Here is a 14541-nt window from a genome sequence, read left to right on the forward strand (position 1 = left end):
TAGTATAATATTTGGCATAATAATATAAGTTAATTAGAATGTAGTTATTTAGTTTGATAGTATTTGATCATATAAACTTCCACAGGAGTGACAAAATTAAAAATGGCTTCTCCTTGGCTTCACCATAGCTAACCTTGCGCTTCATTCACATATATAGGCATTTTCCTTCGACTTTGCTATAATAAATGACTTAATATACAGCTTACCCAGCTAAAATTATACAAAAATACACTTAATCCCCCATACAAATAATATAACAGCACAAGAAAACATAAATAAGCAGATAGCTCCTGGGGTCACTTTTCTCAACTAAACTAATATCTAAGCTAAAAACAGATAATAGAGACACCAAAGAAATTCCAAAATACGCTCTGTCTTCTCTAAAAAAAATAGAAAATAAATCTAAATCCAAAATAAGGTAAAATAGACAGTGAGGTGAAGGAAGTCAAAGGTCTGCATCGTGTTGTTGACAAACAGGCGGCGGCGAGTCACCGTCAGGGCGCCGACCAGACTTTTCTCCTCCCCGCCATTATCACCAAGACTTCCCGCCCTTTAGAGTTTATTACCTTGCCGTTTGAGTCCAGCAGGTGAGGTTTATCAAAGAAACCCGCCACCATGCCCGCCGAGAACCTAGAGGAGCAGGGGCTGGAGAAGAACCCGGACCTGAACCTCGCCCAGCTCAAGTTCAAGCTGACCCTCAACGACTTCAAGAACGACTCCACCATCAAGGACGAGCTCATGCAGGCCATCGAGAAGGACAGTAAGGCTTGAGATACTTTCCTTTGGTTCATTGTTTTTGTTTACTTATATTAATTTCAAGCTGACCCTCAAGGACGAGCTCATGCAGGCCATCGAGAAGGACAGTAAGGCTTGAGATACTTTCCTTTGGTTCTTTGTTTTTGTTTCCTTATATTAAGTTCAAGCTGACCCTCAGTGACCAAGAATGACTCCACCATCAAGGACGAGCTCATGCAGGCCATCGAGAAGGACAGTAAGGCTTGAGATACTTTCCTTTGATTCATTGGTTTTTGTTTCCTTATATTAATTTCAAGCTGACCCTCAGTGACCAAGAACGACTCCACCATCAAGGACGAGCTCATGCAGGCCATCGAGAAGGACAGTAAGGCTTGAGATACTTTCCTTTGGTTCATTGTTTTTGTTTCCTTATATTAAGTTCAAGCTGACCCTCAGTGACTTCAAGAACGACTCCACCATCAAGGACGAGCTCATGCAGGCCATCGAGAAGGACAGTAAGGCTTGAGATACTTTCCTTTGGTTCATTGTTTTTGTTTCCTTATATTAAGTTCAAGCTGACCCTCAATGACTTCAAGAACGACTCCACCATCAAGGACGAGCTCATGCAGGCCATTGAGAAGGACAGTAAAGCTTGAGATAATTTCCTTTGGTTCCATGATTTTGTTTCCTTATATTAAGTTCCTCTCCATCCAAAATTGACCTCTTTTTTTTTTTTACATCTTTTTGTTGCCCTTGAGCTGTTCTCTGTGCTGTAAAAAATAATAAAAAATAAAAAACTGACCCTCAATGACTTCAAGAATGAGCTTGTTGGGGGTAGAGGGTAAGTGGCATTTGTCTGCCACTTTTTACTAATGTATTATATGTATACAAAGGGTTTTGTGAAGGTTTGGAAGAAAATAGACCAAAATTAAGGCGCCAGAGTTATACTTGACCTTTACCATATTAGGTAAGTACATCGAGAAGAACAGTAAGGCCCTCCATCGTTTCCTCCGTCCCTTAGTTTCCTTGCTTTTGTTTGGTCATATCTGTGGTGAAAGTCAGATGGGTTATGGAGATTCACTTTTGTTCTACCCTCTGGCCCATTGTTTCTATTCTGTCTTTGTCTTGCTCAGGTGACAAGTTAAGTTCATTGTTTTGTAGACTTGCTTGCCTGTTCTGTACCGAGTCTTGTGAAATTTTGCTTCATTTTCAGATTTACGAATCCTGCTCCTTGGGTTTCAAAAAGGAGAGTATCAAGACACCTCTCCACCTGATAATCTCTACTGGCCTCTTGTCCTTTTTTTTTTCATAAGAGAATTGTTTAGTTGGCTTTATTGGTGCTGTTATTTTATTTTTCATTTTACTTTATTTATTTTATTTATTTATTTATTTTATTTATTTATTTATTTTTTTTCCTTGAGGTGCCTCCCTTTTTTCCAGCACAGAGAGCAACTCAAGGGCAACAAAAAGAAGATGTAAGAAAAAAAGCCTGCGGACTGTTGCTCTCATATAGCGATTAGTATAGAGTGGCCAAAAGAGAGGTCAATTTCGAATGGAGAGGTGTCTTGATACACTTCTTGAAAGAGGTCAAGTCATAGGCGGGAGAAAATACCGACAAAGGAAGGCTATTCCAGAGTTTACCAGTGAAGGGGATGAAAGAATGGAGATGCTGGTTAACTCTTGCATAAGGGGTTTGGACAGTATAGGGATGAGCATGAGTAGAAAGTCTTGTGCAGCAGGGCTGCGGGAGGGGGGAGGCATGCAGTTAGCAAGTCCAGAAGAGCAGTCAGCATGAAAATATCGATAGAAGATAGAAAGAGATGCAACATGCTGGCAGAATTTAAGAGGTATAAGGCAATTGGAAGTTTCATATCTTAATGCAGTCTAGATATTTAGACTTACAAATTATGCCAAAGAATTGAATACCCTTTGTACTCACGTGTTCAATCTCTCTATCTCTTCCCATCCTTCACCATTCTCTCATTCCCCCCAGACATGGCACCCTTCTACGAGGAGTGCTGTCGGGACCTGGGCTGGCAGCTGGACTCGGCGCTGCTGGAGAGGATGAAGAAGGAAAATGAGACGGAGCAGCAGACCATGAACGAGACAATCGAGGAGGCCGAGAAGTCCATGGGAGAGACGGAGATCAGGGAGGCCAACTTGAAGAAGGCCGAGTACTTGTCACGTATTGGAGACAAGGTGCGGTTGACTACTGTTTTACATTTTTTTTTTATTTCCCTTCAGCTTTTAATTTAGTTTAATATTCAATGGAGACACGGTAGGACTAACTGCTGTATTCCTTTTCTTTCATTCTATTTCAGTTTTTAATGTAGTGTTCAATAGAGAGGAGAAAAAGTGGGGCAGACTATTATATTATTTCCACTGTTGTTATTTGTATAGTTGTTAAGTCTAACCATTAGTGTAAAGAAAGTTAGTATTAGAAATCGCATTATCCTCTAAACTCTATCATAAGCATCAGATATGGACGTGGAATGTAGCAAAGCACTCACTAATGAATCACTAATAAATTATATCACTACCCGAACTTCCATTATATTAAAACAAGTACATAATTCCTCCATTTCCTTCTCTCAGTATTTAGGTATAGGGCTCCCAAAACATGTGATAGAGAAGTATGTGCATTTGTCCTGAATTTCCCATGCTCCCTCACACACAGGAAGAGGCCATTAAAGCATTCGCCAAGACCTACGAGAAGACCGTCTCCCTGGGCCAGCGCCTTGACCTGGTCTTCCACAACATCCGCCTCGGCCTCTTCTACCTTGATCACTCCCTCATCACACGCAACCTGGAGAAGGCGAAAAGGTGGGGGGCTGCTTGTGTGAGACTGTTCTGATCAGAGACATCATAGGGCTGACTGCTGTGCTCTCTTATTTATTATATTTCTCTTTCAGATGTTAATGTATGGTAGTGTTTGTGCTGGAGAAGAATCATGGAGAAAATGAATATATGCACAGTGGTAATGAGTTATAGAAGAGGAGCAGGTAGTGTGTCAAGATGGGGTGGGGAAAGTAATGATTAGAATTTTGGTATTGAGTATAAGAAGCAGAGTGGATTGTAAAGTGGGATGCATGATACTCAGAGATTGACTTTGTGAAGAGTTTATTAGAGTAAGATTGATGGAAATGGTGGCATGGGAAGACCACTAGTGAAATGGATGAATGATATTGAATGAATGAATGAATTGAATGAATAGATATTTTCATGTTCTTGATCATACAAGTTATTGACATCAGGGAAATATCAACCACCTACCTCACTTTCTGTTGACTGCAGCACTGTATATCTGCACTCCTTTCATCTCTATTTAACTTTTGTATGTAACATTTCTATATGGTTCAGGGTGAATTTAACTATTATTATTACTATTGATATATATTTTCCCCTGCAGTCTAATTGAGGAGGGCGGTGACTGGGACCGGCGGAACAGACTGAAGGTGTACGAGGGTGTGTACTGCATGGCGGTGCGGGATTTCAAGAAGGCAGCAACCCTCTTCCTGGACACCATCAGCACCTTCACCTCCTACGAGCTAATGGACTACACCAGGTGGGGGGCGGGGCTCTTATTTTTATTTATTTATTTATTTTACAACAACAGCAAAAATAAATGAGAAAAAAATCTGCAAATCACTGCTCCTATATAAGAAAGTATAGATGAATGGCAAAAAGAGAGGTCAATTTTGGGTGGAGAGGTGTCTTGATACTCTCCTCTTGATCATAATTACATGCAAAAGTTTCCTTAAGATAATATGTATTAGTGGAACAGATCAGCCTTTTTGTATGCCGAAGCTCCATTCTAATATTTAACTGTACTTTCCTTGTGTCGCAGGTTTGTGGGCTACACGGTGCTGGTTTGCATCATTGCCCTGCCCCGTAATGACCTGCGCACCAAGGTGGTCAAGGGCTCGGAGATTCAGGAGGTGCTACACTCGGCCCAGGACCTCAAGACCTACCTCCTCTCCCTCTATGATTGCCAGTACCAGACATTCTTCCAGAAGCTTGGTGAGTCCTTACGTCCACTCTTACTTTGCATGTATAATTTTGTCTTGTTTCCTCGTGTCAGGTATTGTCTCATTTACCTTAGACACTTTTCTTCTGTATTCATGAGTACTTCGGCATACTCATTTTTTATCCCCTTATCCTGTTATGCTTTTTTCTCATTTATCTCTACCTGTGTGGGGAGTAAACTGAATATCTAGGTGCTTTCATCTGCTCTTCAATATCAAGGTGCTTTCATCTGTTCCTAAATATCGAGGTGCTTTTGTCTGTTCCTCAATATCGAGGTGCTTTCATCTGCTCCTCAGTATCAAGGTGCTTTCATCTGCTCCTCAATATCGAGGTGCTTTCATCTGCTCCTCAAGCCCCAAGTGGCTGTCGAGCAGATTAAATCACCAAAGCGGGCGACCTCGTAATGAGCCAATAGGCTTTCTGTTGCCTGGATTTCCATGTTTCCTCATGTTAGTTTTCAATCAGCAAGCCTAATTTTTTTCCTCCTATTTTCTCTCTGTATTTGTCATTATAAAATACAATGGTTCCTTTTATGAAACTGCTGGTAATAGATCAGTTTAAGTATTTGCATCCCTTCATTGTTACTGTCAGAAATGTAAACTAACAAATGATTTTTTCACATTAACTGGGGCAGGGTGGCAAATGTTTTTAGTTTGTCACCGTTACTGACATGTATCCTTACACTAACTTGCTTTACTTTTTAGTCTGAGTTTAGGGGGAGCTGTATTTAGCCTTCCAGTGAAGCTAAGGCTCATATTCTCAAACATTTCGTGGCTTAACACCCACAATTGATAGGACATTCATGGGGATTGTTAGTATTTCCATGGGTAGTTTTAACATACCCATAATTGATAGGGCATTCATGGCAGTTGTTAGTATTTCCATGGGTAGTTTTAACACACCCACAATTACTAGGGCATTCATGGAGGTTGTTAGTATTTCCATGGGTAGTTTTAACATACCCATAATTGATAGGCTATTCATGGAGGTTGTTAGTATTTCCATGGGTAGTTTTAACACCCACAATTGATAGGCTATTCATGGAGGTTGTTAGTATTTCCATGGGTAGTTTTAACACCCACAATTGATAGGGCATTCATGGAGGTTGTTAGTATTTCCATGGGTAGTTTTAACACACCCACAATTACTAGGGCATTCATGGAGGTTGTTAGTATTTCCATGGGTAGTTTTAACACACCCACAATTACTAGGGCATTCATGGAGGTTGTTAGTATTTCCATGGGTAGTATTAACATACCCACAATTAATAGGGCATTCATGGAGGTTGTTAGTATTTCCATGGGTAGTATTAACATACCCACAATTAATAGGGCATTCATGGAGGTTGTTAGTATTTCCATGGGTAGTATTAACATACCCACAATTGATAGGGCATTCATGGAGGTTGTTAGTATTTCCATGGGTAGTTTTAACACCCACAATTGATAGGCTATTCATGGAGGTTGTTAGTATTTCCATGGGTAGTATTAACATACCCACAATTAATAGGGCATTCATGGAGGTTGTTAGTATTTCCATGGGTAGTATTAACATACCCACAATTACTAGGGCATTCATGGAGGTTGTTAGTATTTCCATGGGTAGTATTAACATACCCACAATTAATAGGGCATTCATGGAGGTTGTTAGTATTTCCATGGGTAGTATTAACATACCCACAATTAATAGGGCATTCATGGAGGTTGTTAGTATTTCCATGGGTAGTATTAACATACCCACAATTAATAGGGCATTCATGGAGGTTGTTAGTATTTCCATGGGTAGTATTAACATACCCACAATTGATAGGGCATTCATGGAGGTTGTTAGTATTTCCATGGGTAGTATTAACATACCCACAATTAATAGGGCATTCATGGAGGTTGTTAGTATTTCCATGGGTAGTATTAACATACCCACAATTAATAGGGCATTCATGGAGGTTGTTAGTATTTCCATGGGTAGTATTAACATACCCACAATTGATAGGGCATTCATGGAGGTTGTTAGTATTTCCATGGGTAGTAACATACCCACAATTGATAGGGCATTCATGGAGGTTGTTAGTATTTCCATGGGTAGTATTAACATACCCACAATTGATAGGGCATTCATGGAGGTTGTTAGTATTTCCATGGGTAGTATTAACATACCCACAATTACTAGGGCATTCATGGAGGTTGTTAGTATTTCCATGGGTAGTATTAACATACCCACAATTGATAGGGCATTCATGGAGGTTGTTAGTATTTCCATGGGTAGTATTAACATACCCACAATTACTAGGGCATTCATGGAGGTTGTTAGTATTTCCATGGGTATTAACATACCCACAATTGATAGGGCATTCATGGAGGTTGTTAGTATTTCCATGGGTAGTATTAACATACCCACAATTGATAGGGCATTCATGGAGGTTGTTAGTATTTCATGGGTAGTATTAACATACCCACAATTGATAGGGCATTCATGGAGGTTGTTAGTATTTCCATGGGTAGTATTAACATACCCACAATTGATAGGGCATTCATGGAGGTTGTTAGTATTTCCATGGGTAGTATTAACATACCCACAATTGATAGGGCATTCATGGAGGTTGTTAGTATTTCCATGGGTAGTATTAACATACCCACAATTGATAGGGCATTCATGGAGGTTGTTAGTATTTCCATGGGTAGTATTAACATACCCACAATTGATAGGGCATTCATGGAGGTTGTTAGTATTTCCATGGGTAGTATTAACATACCCACAATTAATAGGGCATTCATGGAGGTTGTTAGTATTTCCATGGGTAGTTTTAACACACCCACAATTACTAGGGCATTCATGGAGGTTGTTAGTATTTCCATGGGTAGTATTAACATACCCACAATTAATAGGGCATTCATGGAGGTTGTTAGTATTTCCATGGGTAGTTTTAACACACCCACAATTGATAGGGCATTCATGGAGGTTGTTAGTATTTCCATGGGTAGTTTTAACACACCCATAATTGACAGGGCATTCATGGAGGTTGTTAGTATTTCCATGGGTAGTTTTAACACACCCACAATTGATAGGACATTAGTGGAGGTTGTTAGTATTTCCATGGGTAGTTTTAACACACCCACAATTACTAGGGCATTCATGGAGGTTGTTAGTATTTCCATGGGTAGTTTTACGAGCCTAGTGATAGTGTGACAAGGCTTCTGCACCATGAATGTGAAAAGCACCCGTGAGAACCTGACTAATCTGTGTGGCTTTTGGAAACATTTGTTGAGAGCCAAAAGGATCTGAGAATACAAGACCCAAAACTCACCCTAAAATTATCCTCTCCCTCCCGTCAGCCTGGGTTGAGAAGGAGCTCCGCCACGATCGGCTCCTCGCCCCCCACTACCGATACTATGTGCGGGAGATGAGGATCCTCGCCTACACGCAGCTGCTGGAGTCCTACCGCTCGCTAACCCTCCAGTACATGGCCACAGCCTTCGGGGTCTCCACAGAGTTCATTGACAGGTGAGCTTCTGTCTGTCTGTATGCTTGTCTAAAATGTGTTTGACAGATGTATTGCCGGCTCTGCAGACAAAATTGCTGATCCTCTCACTCTAGGGGGCTTCGTGGTGCAGTGGTTAGCACACTCGGCTCACAACTGAGAGAGCCCGGGTTCGATTCCGCGGCGGAGTGGAAATATTTGGGTGGCTTTTCCGATACCTTATGCCCCTGTCCACCCAGCAGTGAATGGGTACCAGGTATTAATCAGGGGTTGTGTCCCGTCTCCTGGGATCTGTTCCCTTCTCCTATAATTCCTTCCCCTTCTGTCTCTCTCCGGCATATGACCACAGATGTTGCGCCGACTAAACGAATCTTTCCAACTTTTCCTCTCACTCTAAACTTAACTGTACCACCTTTCTGTATGGTGAGTCACATTGGGTAAGAGTTCATTCCTCACTTCTGTTGCCATTCCTAACCCTCCACTCTTCTTCCGAAAGTAAACTGTCTTCTGGCCTTTCATTCTTTTTTCTTTCATTGGAGCAGTGTTGAGTTGACTTTTTTTCATTGTTTTTTATTTTTTGCCCTTGATCTGCCTCCCTTGGAAAAAAAGAAAAGAAAAATGCTTCACATGACTGTGCAGAGAAGGGCTACTGAGTTTAAAGCAAGATGGATCAGTAGTTTTGTCTCTAGCTGTGCACTGGGTGAATAGACTCCCAAGAGCCTCCTCCTAGGGAATACATTTGCTTGTCTTATATGTTCGTATTATTAAACATTTCGCTGCCCGAACACACATATTTGACAAGGCTTTTGTTGGTGTTTTGGGCATTTCCATTAATAGTTTTTGAGCCTGGTGGTAGTCTGACCCTTCTTCTGTACCATGAGTGTGAAAAATACTCCTGAAAATGCGATTAATCTCCTCAGCCTTTGGAAATAGTTGATGTGGGAGAGGGAAGCGTCTAAGAACACCACCCATTCATTCATTTCATCGACGCCTGCTCCTAGGAAATGAATGAATGAATGGGCGGTATTCTTAGACGCTTCCCTCTCCCACATCAACTATTTCCAACGGCTGAGAAGGAGATTAATTGCATTTTCAGGAGTATTTTTTCACACATGGTACAGAAGAAGGGTCAGACCTTATACCACCCATAGCCACACAAATGCACATCTTCACCTCTCACCGTCTCTTTCAGGGAGTTGTCGCGATACATTGCCGCTGGCCGCCTCCACTGCAAGATAGACAAGGTTGGCGGCATCGTGGAGACCAACCGACCAGACTCCAAGAACTGGCAGTACCAGGCGGTCATCAAGCACGGCGACATCTTGCTTAACAGAGTACAGAAGTTGTCGCGGGTCATCAACATCTAGCTCAGCCTGGCCCGTGTTTCTATGCTTTCTAACACACTTTGTTGTACTGTAAGAACTTAGGAGGTTTAAACGTTTATTTTGTGGTTGGCTTACATCCTTTCAGCATTTGGAGGGTGTAACTGTACCAGTCACTATTTATGAATGGCAACAATTAGGAACTTAATAAATTTCTTATATAAAGCTGTGTGTTACTCTGAACCTTTAACCTGGTAGCAGCGGGGATCATGTTTCTTAATGGTCCCTCTAAGCGAGAAAAATGAGAAAAAATCATCACTCACACAAACCATTTCATAATTTATATCAAAGGATTTGTGATCAGTTTATGCATTATCTATTTTTGGGGGTTTATATCATGCCACAAATTTGGCTCGTCGCTGCTACACGGTATAGCCACAAATTTGGCCCATAGCTGCTACACGGTATAGCCACAAATTTGGCCCGTCGCTGCTACATGGTAAAGCCACAAATTTGGCCCGTCGCTGCTTCTGGGTTAATAAGAAAGTCACCATCATGAGGCAAAACATACCAGGAATGCTTTCTTTTTCCTTTTTCCATAAACTTTTCACACCAACCTGATAAAAATAAAGAACTGGAAAAGGTGAATACTCAGTGACCCCAAAAGTGTAGTTGCTGGAAATAGTCGAGTTTCAATCACCATTCTTGCTGAACATGGCATAGACCTAAATATTATGGGGCCATTCATGTTGGCAAGATAAGATGTTCCATTACACCTACACTACTTACCATGGGGCTTTACACATTCATCTTTAAAAACACACGTAAGTATCAGAAAGGGACTGATCAGTTTATGTTTTATTTACATTATGAGAGGTGTCAATCATATCAAGATCAGATGCAAGACCTTTGACATTTCACAGTCCCAAAGAATCACAAAAAAGCTAGACTCAGACATATGGCTTGACCTTCCTCAAACTATTCACCATCTGCTAATGAAAGCTTAAATACTCCATGACCTATGTAGCACAAACTTCAATACGCTGTGACCTATGAAACAAAAACTTCGTGAGAAACTGAAGACATAACTTTGCAGATTTTGTATTTTATCTCGGCATCTTTTTACATCTTCAGCACTCCATGAACACAATACTAAGTCTATGAGATATGCACTTCAGTGTGAAAAGCGCCTGTGTTCTATTATCGCACCACAATGAAAAGAAACAGTGCAAAAACATATAGTTGTAATACTATTGCAGTTTAAAACCCTTCTACATTTTAACTACAACAGCCAGTTAGGACATTATTGACGGAGAAAGAGTAAGTACATATATTTTTACTTTCTTATTTTAGTTGACATCTATTTTGTTACTAGATTTACCTGGTTTACTTTGCCATGTTCTAGTTTATCAATATTTTTGTTGTGTTATTTGCTTTCCCCAATTTACTTTATCATTTGAGTTTAATTTAAAGTTTTGCATTAGTATTACCTTTCTTGATTTATCTGTTGATACAAGAAACATGTCTACATAAAAAGAAATTCAAATAAAAAATATATCTATGTATTCATTCACATCACTGGGCCAAGGGCAGCGGCAGCAACCAACCTCACACCTCCTCCAGCTCCACCAGCACCCCGGCACAGTCCTTGGGGTGCAGGAACACCACCGGCTTGCCGTGCGCCCCGATCTTTGGCTCCTTGCTCAGACACCGAATCTTCTGGGCCTGTAGGTCACTCATGGCTGCCCGGATGTCATTCACCTCAATGCAGATGTGGTGCATCCCTCCATTCTTGTTCTTGTCCAGGAAATTCTGAAGTATCAGTAATGGAATGTGTTAAAGACTCTTGAGGGTGGTGGAGGAAATGGAGGCACAAGGAAGGAGACCAAGGAGAACATAGAAAGGAACAGTGCAACAAAGCTTGGAAGTGTTGGAAATAGATGAATTAGCATTGGATCAAACAAGATGGAGGAGGATCATTGTAAGTCAGACCACAGGAATGGAAAAAGATTGAATAGTAAAAACAAAGAAAGAAGAAGTTGAGAGTATGTTGATGGTATAAATGTTGGCAAGAGTAGGAATAAACAAACACTATTAATACACGCACACAGGCACACAAGGCCGTAAGGAAGCTATGAGCCACCTGTTGAGCCGTACACACCTGTATGGGGCTGTTGTCCCCCAGCGGATGCAGCAGCTCCAGCTTGGTGTTGTCCAGCTTGACGAACACCGTGTAGACGCCATGCTCGGGCAGGGCCTCCACGCCACTCACCTCTGCCCCCATCACGTCCCTGACACACCACCACAACACAAGGACACACTGTTAATGACTTTCACCTGGCTACAGCATATGCAATTGTTTTAAAGTAGTTACTGAGTTCTTTTTAGCCTTATTTTGCTGTATTAATTTTGTCTAGTTAAAGTGTATAAACCATTAAGAAACATCAAACAACTCTCACCTGACCACAGAATATGCAATTGTTTTCAAGCAGTTACTGATTTATTTTTAGCCTTATTTTGCTGTGTTAATTTTGTCTGGTTAAAGAGTATAAATCATTAAGAAACACTAAACAACCCTCACCTGACCACAGTGTATGATAATCTTTTAAAGCAGTTACTGAGTTTCTTTTAGCCTTATCATTTCATGTTAATTAGGTTCAGGTAAAGAGTATGCACTATTATGAAACATTTAATAAGTATCACCTGACTACAGTGTTGACTATTGTTTTGAAGTAATTATTGAGTTTCTTTGTCTTATTTTATTATATAATTTAAATTTCATCCAGGTAAGGAGTATGCACCACAATGAAAAAGGTACAGAAGTGAAGAACAAGACAGCTGCAGAGGGTGAGATAAGAACATGAGAACGTAAGGAGTCTGCAAGAGGCCGGCTAGTCTATACAAGGCATGAAGTAAGGCATAGCTGGATACTTTTTTTGTTTCTGGGAAGACATTTACAAGATGAGACTCAAAACTGGATACTTTTTTTGTTTCTGGGAAGACATTTACAAGATGAGACTCAAAGCTGGATACTTTTTTTGTTTCTGGGAAGACATTTACAAGATGAGACTCAAAACTGGATACTTTTTTTGTTTCTGGGAAGACATTTACAAGATGAGACTCAAAGCTGGATACTTTTTTTGTTTCTGGGAAGACATTTACAAGATGAGACTCAAAAAGAAGTAATCTTAACACTCGTAAACAAACTGCCTAAGTAATTCTTCAGCAATTTCTAGATATTTGGCTTCATCAATTTTTCATCATGTGGCACACCTTATGGTATAGATGCCTTTGTTATTCTAAGGTGTGAGTGATATACAATTCACCATAACTTTTCTGCCTATATCACAAGCAGACTGGAAAATGATATGATACTTGTTCTTTTTTGGTTTCCTGAGAAGTAGAAAAAAATACTTTGGCAGTTTGTTTATGAAGGTGATGATTTGTAGAAGGAAAGGGTGAAGATAACAAGGCTTCAGAAGGTCACCTGTAGAGGGCTGTGCTCTTCTCAAGGTCCGGGGTTGCTATGGCCACATGGTTCAGTCTGCCGAGCTTCCAGAGTGCCGGGGGGACCTTTGGGGGTGCTTGGCACAGCACTGCACTCTGACCCACCCAGCGGCGGCCCACCACGCCAGCAGCCAGGCGGGCAACACAGGACATGGACCGCAGCATTGTGTTTGTTTATTGGGTTTCGTGCAAAGAAGTCACTTGTGTTTAAGAGAGCTCACAGCAGTAGTGTCACAAGTTCCACAAGTTCCAGTTCTTGTAGTAATGAGGTAAATTATAGTCCTGAATCCAGTAAAGAAAGACACCACTTTTCAGTTTGTGTTAAATGTGGCAGAAAAAAAAGTTCCAAAAAATGAATTACTGAAGGATGAATGTAACGTGTCTAGGCCTTGAGGGGCAATGCAGTATCAGTCATGTCGACCTCAGCAGCTCTGGCCTTCTCCTCGGCGTCCCTGAGTGCCTCCTCCCTGTTGCGCTGGGGCTTGACGACTGAGTAATAGTTGTAGACCCGCAGCCCAAGGTCCATAGTGGCGAAGAGAGTCACCCCCGCACAGGCCAGTACAATGCCCTTGTGGAGGTACTCACCCAGGCGGCCGGCGCGCGGAATCTTCCTCATAACAACTGTAGGATCTGTTTCATCAAGAGGGCTAAGGTTTGGTAAACATACTAACTGTTGTCTAAACTAAACAATCTACATCCTTGCCTTCTTTCCTCAGAGATGGGTTCAGGAAAACTCGTACCCTTCCCGGAACTGAATAGATTAGTTCTACCACACATGGCCACAACATAGAATTAGTTACGGCCAATGAACTGGAGTCACAGATGTAAGCCTCTTCAAGAACTTCATCTGTGAGTATCTGTGAGTAGGGGTGGAGGGCAGGCTCCCCACCACCCTGCACATTCTAAACCTCCCTCACCCAGAGCTTATATCAGTTTTTCATACCTGATAATGAACACCTCCCATGAGAGTTCAACCCGCCAGACACTCAAAACACGCCATTCAAGCACTACTATAAAAATAAAAAAAATACAAGTGGTTACGTAGCCGCCACCTCCGCCATAACACATAATATCGGTACCCAGACATATTTAGTCCACTAGCCTCTACGTAAGTTATCTCATCACCTTTATAACCTGCTCTAAGTCACTAAATCATCCTGAGCACCTGCCCGTTACCTGCGTCACTGTAATTCACGGTAGCAGGGCATCACCGGCGGGCCATCAGCTGAGCCTCACAACAACAAGGTCCGGATTTTCGCCTTTGCAACGGATCCCAATTCAATGATAATGATTGAAAGGTTATTGATTGATTGTTTATTGTTGCAAGTAAACAACAAATGAGAAGGGAGGAACATACCATCCCAACCCCCAGGCAGTATAGAGTGTGATTATACAACTATAAGGATGCATGCGGAAATAGCACCATGAAACTAAAAAGATACGATATGGTAAAGGACATGTGCTTAAAAAAAATAA

At 41.2% G+C, this 14541-nt stretch overlaps 2 protein-coding genes and 1 long non-coding RNA gene across 10 annotated transcripts; 2 read left to right on the plus strand and 1 right to left on the minus strand.

Annotated features, from left to right (window-relative positions):
• The first annotated feature begins 444 nt into the window (after positions 1–444).
• On the plus strand, positions 445–9783 carry LOC126983247 (26S proteasome non-ATPase regulatory subunit 6-like). 2 transcript variants are annotated; one of them, XM_050835881.1, is made up of 7 exons: positions 445–760; positions 2729–2934; positions 3413–3558; positions 4145–4300; positions 4583–4755; positions 8091–8259; positions 9429–9783. In XM_050835881.1, exons 1-7 carry the CDS (start codon positions 616–618, stop codon positions 9601–9603), a joined length of 1170 nt encoding a protein of 389 aa, XP_050691838.1. In that variant the 5' UTR covers positions 445–615; the 3' UTR covers positions 9604–9783. The 2 variants fall into 2 exon arrangements, with proteins under 2 accessions (XP_050691838.1, XP_050691839.1); XM_050835882.1 differs by lacking the exon at positions 445–760 and adding an exon at positions 873–991.
• LOC126983249 (uncharacterized) lies at positions 4762–8079 on the plus strand. 6 transcript variants are annotated; one of them, XR_007735735.1, is made up of 5 exons: positions 4762–5749; positions 5866–5985; positions 7537–7596; positions 7657–7716; positions 7837–8079. It is a non-coding gene; the product is annotated as an uncharacterized LOC126983249 (long non-coding RNA). The 6 variants fall into 6 exon arrangements; XR_007735733.1 differs by having other exon boundaries at positions 4762–5689; XR_007735734.1 differs by having other exon boundaries at positions 5706–5807.
• A 621-nt stretch (positions 9784–10404) lies between the features above and the next one.
• On the minus strand, positions 10405–14333 carry LOC126983248 (ethylmalonyl-CoA/methylmalonyl-CoA epimerase-like). Of its 2 annotated transcripts, none has more exons than XM_050835883.1 (4): positions 14242–14333; positions 13046–13695; positions 11720–11849; positions 10405–11370 (listed from the first exon to the last, which is right to left on the minus strand). In XM_050835883.1, exons 2-4 carry the CDS (start codon positions 13228–13230, stop codon positions 11167–11169), a joined length of 519 nt encoding a protein of 172 aa, XP_050691840.1. In that variant the 5' UTR covers positions 13231–13695; positions 14242–14333; the 3' UTR covers positions 10405–11166. The 2 variants fall into 2 exon arrangements, with proteins under 2 accessions (XP_050691840.1, XP_050691841.1); XM_050835884.1 differs by having other exon boundaries at positions 13046–13347; positions 14242–14321.
• Positions 14334–14541: the final 208 nt, after the last annotated feature.

Source organism: Eriocheir sinensis, chromosome 53, assembly GCF_024679095.1.
Source record: "Eriocheir sinensis breed Jianghai 21 chromosome 53, ASM2467909v1, whole genome shotgun sequence".
In the NCBI taxonomy this organism is placed as follows: domain Eukaryota; kingdom Metazoa; phylum Arthropoda; class Malacostraca; order Decapoda; family Varunidae; genus Eriocheir; species Eriocheir sinensis.